The following is a 15867-nucleotide window of genomic DNA, read 5'->3' as shown; positions in this document are numbered from 1 at the left end:
TCACACGCACATCCTAGCATCACCTCCCCGATGACACGATCGTCTTCAAGGACGGAGGAGAAACCACAGCAACAAGCCCACTAAGAAACCTTCAGGCTGTGGATTTCTCGCGGGGGGGCGAGGGCCTCCTCGTAGCCCCTCCTCCTGAGATTGAGAAGGGGAGGAGAACTTGAGGGAGGTGGGGCCGTATCTCAGCACTGGGCGTGACTTGGGCTTTCAGCCTTCTGTGATGCAGCCTTGCGGAGGGGCCGACAGCTCTCTCAAGCCCCGGCCCCGGTGACGTAAGGGGGCGTGTCCCCCTGGCTGCCCCCGCCCGCGCTCGCCCCACCGGCCTCTGCTTGGCCCAGTGCAAAGTCCGGGCGGTGACTGCAGGTGGCGGGTCTGCCGCAGGCCCGGCGGGGGGATGTGAGTAACGTGCGAGCTGGGCCCGAGCTGGGGCGCCGCGGCCCGGGGGAGCGACCCGAGGGTCTGGGGGAGCGGGGAGGCTTTTCGTCCCTTTGCCTGGCAGCTTGACCAAATACGTGGGCGTTGCGGGCCCCGATCCCCCCTGACTCCCTACCCAGCAGATCGCAGTCGTGGAGCTTGGCTCCGAAAGTGGAAGCTGGATGCCCCCGCCTCCTCCTCCTCCGGGCAGGGGAGAGGTGGGGGCCACCACGTGGACTGACAGCTGGTCCAGGGCCGGGGGCAGGAAGAAGTGACGGGCCTAGATGACAGGCCCTGTCTCTGGTGGGGGCTGCCGGGGTGCAGATATTGCATCCTCCACAGAGGCACGTCTCCTCCCGCGGGCTTTCTCCCCCCCAGGCGCGAGGCTCTCTGGGGAATTAGGTGGCTCTGAGTCCCAGTCTTCTTTCCCACGCACCCCCCCCTGCTCCCAGGGAGGAAAGCCTGACACAGGCAGTAAGGGACTCTGGGAATGTAGCCTCAATCCACGCCTTTTCTGTTCTCTGGGAAGAAAGACAAAAAGGGCGAGGGAGTTGGGCCGGTGGCCCTTGCCAGAGGTTGGCAGGGGATTCATGGGCCTTTTGCAGAATGACAGCCAGCGACTGGTTCCAAAGATGGGGCAGGGGAGGGAAGCGCAAACGCCAAGGCCCAGAGCGATTTTGAGCCCAGGACAAGGGGAACATATGGCAGCTGTGACCAGGGAGAGAAAATATGGACTCTCCAGGAGCCTGGGTCTCTGGCTTAGGAATTGGTAGCTTGAGGTCTAGAAGAGAACTTAGGTAGCCCAGCCGGGATCCCAACCTACCTTCCAGAAGAGAACATAAGAGGTAGATAATTTCCTCAAGGTCACATGTAGTAATAGTCAAAGACAGGGTTTGAAATGTCACTTTCTTCCAAATTCATCTTTTTTACTGCAAAGAAAGCCATCCTGCTCCTCATCTTTAGGCCGCTTCTCCATCCTCACAGAACACTCTGAAGCAGCCCTAAAAATCACAGCATGGTGCACTGGAAAGAGCACAGCACCAGGGATGGCTGGCTTCTATTTCGAGCTTTCTTATGAATTTATGATCTTGGGGAAACCACTTTCTCCTCCTGGGTTTCACTTTTCTCTTCCCTGAGGTAAGAAGCCTAGACTGGGTGATCTCTAAGATTCCTTCCAGAATTAATCATCTGGTGGCCCGTAATAGAGATATTGCTGAGAACCAGGTGTTTATTTAGGGTTAGAACGACTGAGGCATCCTTAGCAGTTGGGTTGATCATATGCATGAAACAAATGTGGTAACAGAAAGGCTAAGATAACTAGCTTCAATCTTTTCATTTATGTAGTTTTAATATTTTTAAGTATCATGTTTTTCCAAATGCCTCCTTACCTATTTTGTTTTCTTTATAACCTAGGGGGAGGGGGAAGTTGTACTGTCACTATTTTATGATGACTTAAAAAAACCCTACTCTTATCTCTCAAAGTAGTCTTGTTGAAACTGACTTTTAGAACATTTTAATAGAACAGTATACGCTCTGGCATCAATCACAGTGTTGAGCATCAAATCAGAAAGACTTTGCTATCAGTTCTGTCTCAGACACATACCAACCAGCTAAAGGACTGTGGAGAAATGTCTTCACTTTGTTCGGCCCCAATTTCCTTATCTGTGAAATGGGAATAATAATTCTTGTGGTACCTTCCAATTGTGATGATCAAAAGATTATCGATTTTGTGGAGGAAGGAACTTCAGAAGAGCCGTTAAGTCCAACTCCCTCATTTTTTACAGATGACAAAACTGAGGCTTACAGTGATCAATTGATTTGCAAGTAGTAAGTAGTAGAGGGTGGATATGAATCTTGGTCCTCTTGATTTCAAAGGCAGTGGACATATGGAACTTGGAAAGTTTGACCTTCTTCTGGAAAATTCCAGTTCTAACATGCTTTTGCCAGGAAGTGGTGAAGCACTTACAGCCTGCCTGCTAGGAATCAGAAGAGTTTGGGGAGTTTAGGACCTGATGATTTCTGAAGAGCCACTACATACTTCCCCCCTCCTCAAGATTTAGATTCCATGATTTTAAATTGTACTATAAGAAATGACGAGTCAGATGCTCTCAAGAAAACCTGGAAAGACTTACATGAACTGATATAGAGTAAAATGAGCAGAACCAGAACATTGTACACACTAAAATGCATGATGATCAATTGTGGATGGCTTAATTATTCCCGGCAATACAATAATACAAGAAAATTCAAAGGACTTTGGATGAAAAATGCTATCCATCCCCAGAGTAAGAAGTGATTGAATCTGAATGCAGATCAAAGCATACTTTTAACATTTTTCTTTATTTTTTGGAGAAGGGAAGGGAGTCTTTTTTTTCATAACATGACTTACATGAAACTATGTTTTGTGTGACTGCACATGTATACCCATATCAAATTACTTGCTTTCTCAATGAGAAGAGAGTGGAGGGAAGCTGGGAGAGAATTTTTAACTCAAAAATTTTAAAAATGAATCTTAAAATTTCATTTTACAAGTAATTGGGGAAAAATAAAATATTAAATAAAATTTTTTATTATACCTTTTTATTTATAAGAATATGCATGGGTAATTTTTCAGCATTGACAATTACAAAACCCTTTGTTCCAATTTTTCCCTTCCTTCCCTCCACCCCCTCCCCCAGATGGCAAGTTGACCAATACATGTTAAAAATGTTAAATCATAAGTTAAATACTATATATGTATACATAGCCATACAGTTATTTTGCTGTTCAAAAAGAATTGGACTTTGAAATATTGTACAATTAACTTATGAAGGAAATCAAAAATGCAGGTGGAAAAAAATAGAAGGATTGGGAATTCTATGTAGTGGTTCATAGTCATCTCCCAGAGTTCTTTAGCTGGTGTAACTGGTTCAGTTCATTACTGCTCTATTGGAACTGATTTGGTTCATCTCATTGTTGAAGAGGGCCACATCCATCAGAATTGATCATCATATAGTATTGTACAATGTTCTCCTGGTCCTTCTCATTTCACTCAGCATCAGTTGATGTTAAGTCTCTCCAGGCCTTTCTGAAATCATCCTGTTGGTCATTTCTTACAGAATAATAATATTCCATAATATCCATATACCACAACTTATTCAGCCATTCTCCAATTGACGGGCATCCATTTGGTTTCCAGTTTCTGGCCACTACAAAGAGGGCTGCACAAACATTCTTGCACATATTAAATAAAATTTTTAAAAAATATTATTACTCATCAATAATAAACAAAAAGATTCCATATTCTGTGTGTTTTAAGTTGGTATTCTTCCATTTCTCTTTTTGTCTGTGCCTCAAGGCCTCACGACACCAAGCTATACCAAGAGGTGTCAAAGACCTGCTGGCCCATTGTCTACTCACCAAGATACAACATCACATTCATGGGTTTGGAGAAGCTTCATCCTTTTGATGCTGGGAAATGGGGGAAAGTCGTCCATTTTTTGAAAGGTAAAATCAGAGACTTTCTCCTTGACCTCAAATATAGACATGATCAGAGTAATCCAAGGCAAAACTATAGAAAATTCAGGTGAATCTGTTATCAGTGATCTCTATCTTTCTTTTCAATGTGTTTTCCTGTATTCTTTTTAAATTCACCCATATTTGAAGTATGATTTTTGCACAACAGGGCATTTAAGTGCTGCAGTGGATAGGATGTTGGGCCTAGAGTCAGGAAAGCTCATCTTTGTGAGTTCAAATCCAGCCTTAGATACGTCCTAGATGTGTAACTTAATCCTGTTTGTCTCATTTCCTCATCTGTAAAATAGGCTGGAGAAGGAAATGGCAAAAGTACTACAAGATCTTTTCCAAGAAAACCCCAAATGGGGTCATAAAGAGTCAGACAGGACTGAAAATGATGAAATAGCAAAAGTTTGCAACAACAAGCATTTATGAAACACCCACTATAGACAGAGCACTGCACATTTACCTATTTGCACAGTTCCTCTTATCTCTGTGTCTTCCATCTATTCTGTATGTTATTTTCTTTTTCTTTTCTTTTTGTACCTTCTAATTTACATGTTGTTTCCTCCTTTGGAATATAAGCATCTTGAGACCACGTACTCCCTTTTTCTTTTCTTTTCTTTCTTTCTTTCTTTCTTTTTTTTTTTTCTTTTTTTTTTTTCTTTTTGGTATTCCCAATGCTTAGTGCAGTTCCTGGCACATGATAAGTATTTAATAAATATTTATTGACTAACAATAGCCAGCCAGCATTATTGCTTGGAATGACCTTTTTTTTCTCTAATCATTCATTTATACCCAACTCAAATGCCATATCCTCCACAAAGTTTTCTCTGACCCTTTTTTTTATTGGTGAGAACTTTCCCCCTTAGATTCTATACAACACTTTGTTTTGAAATTCTCTAGCTAGAAATTTTATGTTTTTTCCCAATAAAATGCTCCGCAAACAATAGATATTTAGTAAATATTTGTTGCCTTTTACTATATCACCTCTTTTGTCCTTCCTGCCTGTCACTGAGAACATCAGTGTCTTATTTTTATTGAATGTGATACTATCCTCCAGTAAAAGTAGAACTTTAAGGGTAAGGGACTATTTATTTTTGTATTATATCCTCAGCCCTAACAAGTATTGTAGCAGGCTCTTAATAAGTACTTTGAATCAAATTGAATCAGCAGCCTGTGGATCTAGTCTCTGCACTTCAATTCATGTATATATAATAACAGCTGTTTTAAACTGGGGGCTGATTTGAAAGCCTCCAGGATGTGGCCAGTGGGGTGTTAGGCTGGTAAGCCAAGGGCATTTTCCTCTAAGGTTGATATTTGAAAGAATATAAAGGATGTGATTTATTATCTTGGTTACAGAAGAAAATTTCCTTACTGATGTCATGATTGTGGAAGCTAGAGAAGCTACTGAGGAAGACCTGCGGGTGGTACACACACAAAGATACTTGAATAAGCTGAAGGTAAGGAGGAATGGAGTCCCTTTGGCCATACCTGTTTGGAATGGTTTTCCAGGCATGAATCTCACTTGCTATTTCCTATGTACTTTCTTGACTTTCTTCTCTATTTCCCCACTAATTTCCAAGTCTGGGAAGGAGATAATTTGAAGGCCTGGAGCCTCTACAATTGGGCAATCCTTTCCTTTGGGTGTCCAGTATGTTGAGACACCATGGGTAGTTACTTTAGATTGAGACCAAAGTTAAAGTGATTCTTTTGGTCTTTCCTGTATTTTATTCCATTAGCTATTGTTTGAGGTCTGACTTGAGAAAAGGCAATGTTTGAGGTTCTTTCTTGAGATCTTGGAAAGACCCTAAAGAGTTACAGTTAGTTATAGTCTAGTTGAGGATGGAAATGAATGAAGGACAAGGTTCATCCCAGGAGCCATATATGTTGCCCATTAATGTAACCCATTGCATCATCCTATTTTAAAGAGATCTTTCTTTAGAAATAACTTGTTAGTCACCAAACATAGCTGTCAGACAGGGACTTCATGTTCCTTTACTTCAAAAGAGGCAACTTTCCCTGAATAAGAGCTTCCTTCCCTTTCATCCGCCATTAATTTTCTATTTGAGCAATCAGCCACCTTTTTCTTATCACACAGACATCTAACAGTTCTGGCATGAAGTTTCTGTCAGCCTATTAAAAAGATTCAGTTCAATACAGCAGGTTTTTGGAGTGCCTAAAAGGCACAGGTAACTCAGAGCACTATCTGGTCACACTCTATAGTAGTTTGGGACCTTTGTCCAGTAAGGTGTACCAAAGACTAGTGATAATAGATTCCTGTTTAGGAACTAGCTCAAGGTGTGTTTCTAGGAAATAGGATGAGAGTTCATAGATATATAAGGAAGTGAGTAATTAAGAGGGATTGAGTTTCCAGGCTCTCTTTTCAAGCTTCTCTTTCCTTTTTCTATTTCTCTTCTAGCTCTCTTGTGAGAGCCTTTTTGATTTCCTCTATGAGATTCTTTTGTATTGAGGAGCAGCTCCTATCCCCCTTAGGTAGGGGATTCCTCTGGAGACAATCTGCTTTTGGTCTCCTCAGTATTTGAAGTCTGCTCTCTCTCCAGGGATTGAGTTTCTAGACTTCCTTCCAATATATGATTTTCATCTACTATGCTAGAGATCTTCCTTCTAGGTATTTGTACATTCTAAGGGTCCCAGGGGAGTCCCTAGGTCATTTATTATTCCTTATTCTCAACACATGACTGACCTCTTTTTATAATTATACATTTCCTGGAAGATATTCCTTATGGCACTTCTTGTATATATAGTTAACTTATCATATGTTTATCAAGTCTCTATTACATGCAGAATCACTGTTACAGATATGTTGAGTACTTATCCCCAAAACATATCTCTTCATTATGCTTTGTGTCTCTCTCAACTTTAGATCTTTAAAGATTGTGGTATTCCGAGTTTTGTAATCTTTGCAAGCTTGATAACCAAGAGAATAACTGTATTTAAAAGATGAGTTTTTGCACTAAAGAGCAGCTTGTGATTGTTAAAAGTACCACACTATCCCATGTATCATTTAGCCTGCCTACTTCCTCCAGTTCTGAAGTCAGATTTTTTTGTACTTCTATAGACTTGTTTCAGATGTAGAGACTGAAGAATTAACTGGAATTGTATAGATGATAATTTTTTTCATCTGTTTAATTCTTCTATATGGATGGAAATCTATATCTTTTGAGTAATTATGGCTCCCAGTGAGGAATTCTTGTAATGTTCTGGGACTGGATAACAATCAGCCCAATGTTATCTGCAAACAGTTGCACCTGAAGGACCTTGCCATCTATAGGAATTTGAACCTTGAATAGGTCATCCTCCATGGTAGGAAAGACAACTTTGATAATCATTCATTTCTCTTTTTTATGCTTCATTTGATATTTATAAGCAGGGAGCCATTGAACAGTTACCTCTGTGGTTAACATTTGCCAAGGACTTTTATATGATTTTAATGTACACTTGAGGATTCCTTGTTACATGAGAGCCTTTAAGTCTCTGTGTGGGGGATGTGTGTGCCTGTTTATGTGCTTGTAAGTTAACAAATACAAAAGATAGCAAGATATCTTGTTTTCTCTTTGCCTTTCAGAGAATTGGGTAAGTGTAAAGTTATGAGCTATGTTTTGTGGTACATTACTACTTCTGAAAGTCTGCTTATTCCTTTCTTATATTTTCATAAAGATTATCCTTTATGTTTGTATGATGTTTGTATGTTTGTAGATTATTCTCTTAGTGATTTTTATAAAGAGAATGTAGTTATATGAGTTGTTAGTTACCAGGGTTACTTTGACAGCTTCTTTTGGATAGTCAAAGTGTCCATTAATTTTTCCATTGTTTTGATCTTCTTTCCCTCTCTGAAATATCTTGTCAAATGATCCTTTGAGGATTTCAAAGTTTTGTTTCTTCTAATATGTCTTAAATGCCATGTCAACTTCCTTGTGTAGTTAAGGACTGAGGGGATAGGATTTAAGTGGAGTCACTGATGATGATAAAAATAGATCATCATGGAAACATTGGAAGTTTTGTTCCTTTTTTTTCCCCCTGTTCATTATTACGCAGCCAGTTTTACCCCTAAGTGCTCTCAGATTGGTGTGGTTTAGTTGGGGCTCATGCCAAATTTTTGAAGACTTGCTTTTGCTTCTAAGAGGTCATAATGCTAGTTATTTTCCATTACCTTCCTTCCTTGTTTTACAAATGAATTTATAAGCTAACTTCTTGTTACCCTTAGCTTCTATAAGCCCTTTGGCAAAGGCACATATGTTTGTTAACTACAAATGTTTAGCAATTTCTGGGTACCTTTGGCCTCTTCACTGTGGCAACTACTTTACAATGGCTAAGCTTTTGTAGAAAATTGTAATAATTAGAGTCAAAATTTTTGTTTTTCTTCATTTACCTTTTTTGGCCCCATCTTATTTGTAGAGGTCAGGCAATATGTTCTCAAGGCTGTCTTCTCATCTTTATCCTTTATTTTAATTGAATGCTGCTCCTCAGTGGTCTGAAAGTAGATCCAAGATAAAAATTAGACAGACTCACCTCCTGAAATAGCTTTTGAAAATCCTGGGTCATCAGTATTATATAGTAAGGAATCAGAAAAGAATTTTGTAAAAGGGAAAGCCTCCTTTTCTTTGTGTCTGAAAATGAAGCTTGCATTTTCCTGGTACAGATAGAAAAAACTTTTTGAAAAGAGCCTCCTAGTCCCAATTGATAGTTTTAGGTCAGGCAATGAAATTGAAATAGTGATGATAGATGGTAGGTAGGTGAACTTGACTTTTCTGAGAGAATCAGTCACCTTAACTTGTTAGACTCAGTAGAAGAGAAGGTTTGTCAACATTGGTGAAAGTCATCAATTTAATCAGCAAGTCTTTATTAAATAATACCTGTTTTCCAGGTTCTAGTTACTCTCATTCACTAGAAACACTTTGCATATGTTATTTATTTATTTGTTCATGTTTTGCTTCTTCCCCAATAGAATGTAAACTTGTTTAATGTGGACACTGTCTAATTTTTGACTTGCATCCGCTGTATCTAACACAGTACCTGGCATATAGTAGGCAATTTATAAAGGCTTACTGAATGAATGAATGAATGTTCACACCTCTGTGGTGTGGGGGTAGCAGTGGTAGAAGGGTCTTTGTCCTAAAATAATTCTGTTTGGGAACTTGGGATCAGTCCCTTCTCTCTCCCACAATAGTTTGAGGACAATGGATGACAGTAGCATTAACTGCTAATGAAAGAGAAGAAGGCTGAGGAGGAGGAGAGAAGTGAGATAGACATGCAAAGCGATTTTTATCCCTTGGCCAATTCTTCTGGGGCAGCTAGGTGGCACAGTGGACAGAGCACTAGCCCTGAAATCAGGAGAACCTGAGTTCAAATGTGGTCTTAGACACAATACTTCTTAACTGTATGACCCTGGGCAAGTCACTTAACCTCAATTACCTCAGCAAAAAATAAATTTTAAAAAATAAAATTTGACTTTCTAACGTTTTCTTTCTTTTAGTGTGTTCACTACCCTCTTCTTCCTCAACAGTCTTTCCTCTATTTCACTTCTGCATAGATTAATTACCTGGGTACTATCAAAATCTCCAGATCTTTGAACCTCTAATCAAAACTCCTGGCCTTGTATCCAATCCTCTTAATTTCCTTATTTCTCTTAAGACTAATCTGATAAATTTTTCTGTTTCCAAAGTACTATTACTTTATACAAAGTTGCTAATAATAACTTACTAATAATATTTAAGACAAAGTAGCTAATAAAACCTTGTGGTACATTATCCTTAATATATGTATTGAACAGGCAGTTTTGCTGCCATAACCCAAAGATGGGAATTTTATTAGTTGGGTTTGGAGAGATATCTCTGGAAGATGAGAAGCAGGGATGCATTTAGGTCTTCTCATGTATTGTAGCATGTATTGGGTTCTGTTTTGTGCCAGACACTGTGCTAGGTGCTAGAAATACAAATACAAAGGATGAAGCATTTCCTATTATGGAGGAACTTAACATTCCACTGGAGGAGACAATAGGTACATAAGGAAATGTACGCAGAATAAATATAAAGAGAAAAAGTGTGTATAAATAAATAAACATATATATATAATACATATGTTTATATATGTATACATACATACATACAAACACATCATATATGAGTTTGGAAGGAAAGGAACTTAAGTTGAAGTTGAAAGGCTTCATGTAGAAACTAGTGTTCAAACTGTATCTTGAAAGAAGAGAGGGAGTTGTTGGGGTAGAGGGGAAGGAAATGTGCATTCAAGCCATGGAGGTAGGATTGGGAGCTATAAGAGGATCAGCAAGATTGTCAGTTTATTGGATCCTAGAGTTTTATTGTTGAGTTCTTATAGTTGTGTTCAATTCTTCATGCCTCAATTTGGGGTTTTCTTGTCAAGTAATTGGAGTGTTTGCCATTTTTTCCTCCAGTTTATTTTACTGATGAGCTGAGGCAAAAAGGATTAAGTGACTTGTCTAGGGTCACATAGCTAGTGAGGGTCTGAGGCCAGATTTGAACTTAGAAAGAGAAATCTTCCTAATTCTTGGCCCAGTATCCTCTCCACTGTCCACTGTGCCCTCTAGATGTTTATGCTAAAGTTTAAATAAGGAGAAATAAGCAGTGAAACTAGAAATATAGTTGGGTCCAGATTGTAAAAAGCTTTAAAAATCAAATAGAAGAGTTTGTGTTGTATTCTAGAGTCAATAGAAAGTCACTGGTTTTTATTGACTAGGGGTTAGATCTCCATTTAAAGAAGCTATGGCATCTATGGGTATGAAAGAGAAGAGATTTGAATCAGAGAGAAAAATAAGGAAATCTTTGCATTAATCTAGCTGAGAAATAATGAGGATCTACTTAAACTCTGTCATCTGCCTTAGTTTCCTTGATAGGGAAGTACTAATGTTGTTTCCTTATACAGGGGAGGGAAACTAAGGCAGAAATAAGAAGTTGAATTTGTCCATTTAGTGGTTTTTGAGAAAATGGTTTACCAAGTTATGGTTGAGAGGAGATAATTCAGAAAAAAATCTAGAGTAGGGGAAGAAGATATCTCATGTCCTGTCCAGGAGTACTATTATCATTTATTCTTTACAATGTCCTGGGCAATTCCAATAGACTTGTGATGGAGAGAGCCACCCAGAGAGCATCCAAAGAGAGGGCTATGGGGACTGACTGTGGATCACAACATAGCATTTTCATATTTTTGTTGTTATTTGCTTGCTTTTTTTCTTTTTCTTTTTTCATTTTTGATCTGATTTTTCATGTGCAGCATAATAGATGTGGAAATATGTTTAGAAAAATTGTACATGTTTAACCCATATTGGAATCCTTGCTGTTGAGGGGAAGGGGAAGGTGAGGAAGGAGATAGAAAATTTTGGAACACAAGGTTTTGTAAAGGTGAATATTGAAAATTATTTTTGTATGTATTTTTAAAGTAAAAAGTATTATTAAAAAAAAATAATGTTCTGGCCAGCCTTGACCAATGCTTCTACTAGGGCTTCCAAGAGAGGTTAAGCCCCCTATATTCCCTTGGTAGCCTGATCCTGGATTGGGAAGTGAGTTTTTCCTTTAATAAGAAAAATATCTCAACTCGAATTCTGAATTATCTATGGCTTGGTTTACAAAAGGGCCAATTTCTCCAATGAGACCAACTGGTACATAGGTACATGGAGCTGTAATTCTGTTCCTAGGAGAAGAGCTATTATTTAGGACTGCAAGAACTCAGCATCTCTCTCTCTCTCTCTCTCTCTCTCTCGTCTCTCTCTCTCTCTCTCTCTCTCTCTCTCTCTCTCTCTCTCTCTCTCTCTCTTTTTCCTCTCTCTTTCTCTCTCACATTCTCTCTCTCAGTACTTTTGATGATTTTCTATTTCACATAAAATGAAAGATTCAGGATAACAAATATGCTGGTCAGAGTTGGGATACTGGAGTTCAGTCAAAAGAAATACGATGTGGGATATTTAGAAATATTTATAGCATTCCCAGCTCTATGTCAGGTTGTTCTGTTGTTTAGTTTCCTGGTGGCAGCAACTAGTTTCCTTTGTTGGCCAGTAGCTGTGAGAATTCTAGATGGGCCAACTACCGTGAAAACTCATTAAAAATGAAAGAGAAGAGACTGAAGCTTAGTTCTTGAAAAAGACCTGCAACTCTTTGGCTGGCAGCCTGGTATTTGGCTGAAATGGCACATGACAAGAATTCCATGTGCAGAGAAGGAAGGAAGGCTAGGAAAACCTGCCAGGTTAATGAAAACCAATGTGCACATGTGGATAGAATTTACTGGGAATACAAAGGCAGAAAGTGCAGTGACACTCAAAAATTGGTGCCGAATGACTCCCATTTCTGGGTATCTCAGCAGGTGTCATAATATCTGATCTCCTTAATTAAATAATTGTCAATTTAGAACATGATGTTTTTATCTTTTCCAGATTTTTGAATGTCTTTTTCTTTTACTTTCCCCCCGCCTTCGGTAGAACTCAAAACTCTATTCTGAGAGCTCTCTGGAAGTACCCCCATGATTGAAAATGTCTCTATTCTGTATATCCTCTTCCCTTTGGGGAATACAAATCAAGCTGCTATCACAATCCCATGCAGGCCATTGAGTGCTCTCTCTCTCTCTCTCTCTCTCTCTCTCTCTCTCTCTCTCTCTCTCTCTCTCTCTCTCTCTCTCTCTCTTCCCCCCTCTTTTGTCTGTGTGTGTGTGTGTGTGTGTGTGTGTGTGTGTGTGTGAGAGAGAGAGAGAGAGAGAGAGAGAGAGAGAGAGAGAGAGAGAGAGAGAGAGAGAGAGAGAGAGAGATACAAAATTCTGTTGGCTGTCCTTCATCTCATGGGTCTCTCAGCTTGGTAGCAGTTGGCTCGCCTGGATTTTTCCCTGCATGGCTGTTTTGTTTGTGATGTGAATTGGTGTTGTATTCAGGGCTTAAATAACAATGGTAATAAAAGAATTAATAAAAGCCTAATTGATACTGGAATTTGCCTTTGAGAAAACAATCCTACAGTGATGGTTTGGTTTGGACAGCGACATGCTCTGGCCTTTGGTTGATAAGTAAAGTTTACTATATTTACTGCTATGGGTGACATACATGTGGGGGAATTTTGGGGGAATAGGAACTTGAATTTGGTGTTCTTAAATCCAGGAAAGAGAGGGTAAAAACTCAAGAGGGAGAGTGAGAGGAAGGGGGCTCATTGTAATGAGTCTAGTGATCTCACCTGGACCAAGGTTTTTTTTTTTTTTTTTTTTTTTTTTTTTAATAGTTTCTTTTGATTCCAAGTCCTGGTGAAGATCAGTTCCTTTGATATAAAGACTTAAATGCTATAACAATGATTTCCACCAAACTACTACCTATATTCTTTAGTTGGACTGGAATATAATGGAATTAGCTATGGTTTGTGATATAAGTTGGGGCTGGGCAGTGTCTAGAATCTGGTGTTCTCTTAGACTTTTGAACTTTTCTAGGGTGATTATAGAGAAAGGGTGTTGATAGATATTGATATAACCACCCTTAAATAGTGGCTTTTTCAGAGTTAGTTTGAAAAATCCTAGCAGAACCACAGAATTTCAAAATATTTGAAACAGATCCCAGTAGACATCTACTCTAACCTAGCTTATATCCAAATTTTTTAAAAAAATGCTACTGTTTACTTGACAAGTAAATCATCCAACCTTTGTTTAAAGAATTTCACTGAGGAGAAACTTTCTTCTACAACATACCTCAAAATGGTCATCCATCTTTTACCCTGAAGGTCTCCAATCTCTTCTCCCTCCTCTCTGCTTCCTAGGACAGCTCATTCCACTTTTGGGTACCAGTAATTATCAGAAAATTTTACCTTATATTAAGCCTAATTTTTTTCTTTTTGTAATTTCTACCCTGTACTTTTTGTTATTCCCTTTGAAGCCAAGTCAACCACATGACAAGGACTTGAAGACTTAGAAAATCCAGAGAGTTTTGTTGGTTGAAAGAGTCCTGACTCTAAATTCACAGCTTCTCAAAGGCTTTTTCAGCCCCAGTTTTGTTTCTGTCCATGAATAGCAAGAATCACTATCAGGAGTAGGAACACACCATCCAAGGATATATAGGAGAAAAACAAAGAGTTCAAGTGTTGGAACTAGGAAGGCAGAAATTCTGGACCTAAAAGAAGAGATTTTAGGGGCAAAAATCAGGAGGATAAATTCTGGTAGACTCAGATTTGGAGGTATATTCTGCATTTGTTTATTTAAGATTTTGGTTCAACTTGGATTCAAATTTTGCCTCTGGCAATATTACTACCTGTGTGTCCTTGGAACTACCCTTTTTTGGAGTCTCAGTTTCCTCATCTGTAATATGAGGAGGGGTGTTAAACTAAATAGTTCCTGAGGCTTCTTTTAGCCAAGGTCCAAGATCCCAAATCCCATCAGAACAAAAACAATTTGTTCTAATTTCTTTTTCCCTCCTACTCTCATTTATCACCTGCTAAAGCTGTACCCATAGCAGTTTATCCATTATCCCTACTCCTGTCTACTCCTAACTGTGTACCCATATGTACAATCAAACATAAAATAGATGTCAGGTGGATGTAGTGTTGGTTTTTCATATTTTCTCCCCATTATAATTTAATAGAAATCCTACTACCTCAGCAGCTGTGAATTAAGAAGAACCAAACAAACTCTGAAATGAAACTTTATTGGTTCCTTCAACTACTTGCCCTGAAGATATGGCCTTTCTCTATGTTTGCTTTTTAGATTTGTGACAGAATAGAAACATGTTTGATGGCTGGATCCTAATCTCTGATCACTTTGGACTATACATAGCCTTGTCCCCAGGTGTCTAAATTTTTTGGAAAGATATTCAGAAGGCTGGTGGGTGGTTTACTTAATGGTTTTAGGGGGATACCTTAGGAAGGAAGGTGACATAAAAGATGAAGGGATCAGATGAATATACTAGAGAAAATCCCAGTAATCATCTCTCTTTCCTGTCCCAAAGAGGAGGATGTTTAATTAATTAACAAGCCTGTTTAGGTACTTATGCACTGGTCTGGTATAGTTAAGAGTGTGTGTGTGTGTGTGTGTGTGTGTGTGTGTGTGTGTGTGTGTGTGTATAGTATAGTTAAGATCTGGGGATTTTCCACAGTAGAGTTCATCCACTGATACATTTGGAGGTTTGGCTAGGAGATTTTGAATGTTAATCAAAATGTTAATAATCATCAAAAGGTCCACCTGAGGTCACATCCAGAATTCTGAAAAACCTGTCCACAGATGAACTCATAAAATCCCAGAGAATAAGAAATAACAACCCAAATCCCATAGGGATCAAATTTGAACCCCATCCCTGTGTCCAAATACAACTTGATTTCCATTTTGTTAATTGTCTTGGTTTAGTTTTATTCAGAGTATTTCTATTATGCCATCTTCCTTTTCTAACATTCCTGACAGTGTTATATGCTTAATGTTTATTCATTTAAATTTAATTTCTGGAATTCATTCATTCTTTTGTCAAGGATGTGTTGGGAAAATTTGACTTTTCTCCTTAATGTCTAGTTCAGAAATTATAGATATTTCCTCAAATATCCAGCTCTCTCTTCCCTATGCTAATGTATTATTGCATCTTCTTATCACTCGTGACTTTATTTCAACCCTTTTTGAAGCTATAGCTAACCTCTTGGAGTAATATGTTCTCTAAGTATTCCCATTCTGCATTGTATTTCCTTTTACTGTAAATCTTTAGGGAGATGTTATAGTCATTGATGTGGGTGTTCCATCCATAACTGTGGGTCACAATCCCACCCTAACTTAACAGCTAGTCTTGGAGAATCACTATTGGAAGAAGAGATGAGAAGAACAGTGAGATTGTTGCAATGAAATCTTGTTGTTGATAAACCTTTGCTAACATAGTTTAAGAAAACAGGCCCATCATTGGATTTCTATCTCTCAGTAGGACTTTCCAGAACTTATATTCCACAGTCATAACTTTTGAGAGTC

At 38.9% G+C, this 15867-nt stretch overlaps 1 protein-coding gene across 2 annotated transcripts in view; it reads left to right on the top strand.

Moving 5' to 3' along the window:
- The first annotated feature begins 323 nt into the window (after positions 1 to 323).
- Positions 324 to 15867, top strand: part of HDAC11 (histone deacetylase 11) — a 41024-nt gene continuing 25480 nt past the window's right edge. For both annotated transcript variants that reach the window (XM_074283674.1, XM_074283673.1), the window contains exons 1-3: positions 324 to 405; positions 3761 to 3909; positions 5281 to 5381. In XM_074283674.1, the coding sequence (XP_074139775.1) occupies positions 404 to 405; positions 3761 to 3909; positions 5281 to 5381 (252 nt within the window). In that variant the 5' untranslated portion in view covers positions 324 to 403. The remainder of the gene's footprint in view (positions 406 to 3760; positions 3910 to 5280; positions 5382 to 15867) is intronic.

This window comes from Sminthopsis crassicaudata, chromosome 1, assembly GCF_048593235.1.
Source record: "Sminthopsis crassicaudata isolate SCR6 chromosome 1, ASM4859323v1, whole genome shotgun sequence".
NCBI classification, from domain to species: domain Eukaryota; kingdom Metazoa; phylum Chordata; class Mammalia; order Dasyuromorphia; family Dasyuridae; genus Sminthopsis; species Sminthopsis crassicaudata.
The sequence above is the reverse complement of the archived record's forward strand: the minus strand, read 5'-3'. Positions and strand labels throughout refer to the sequence as shown.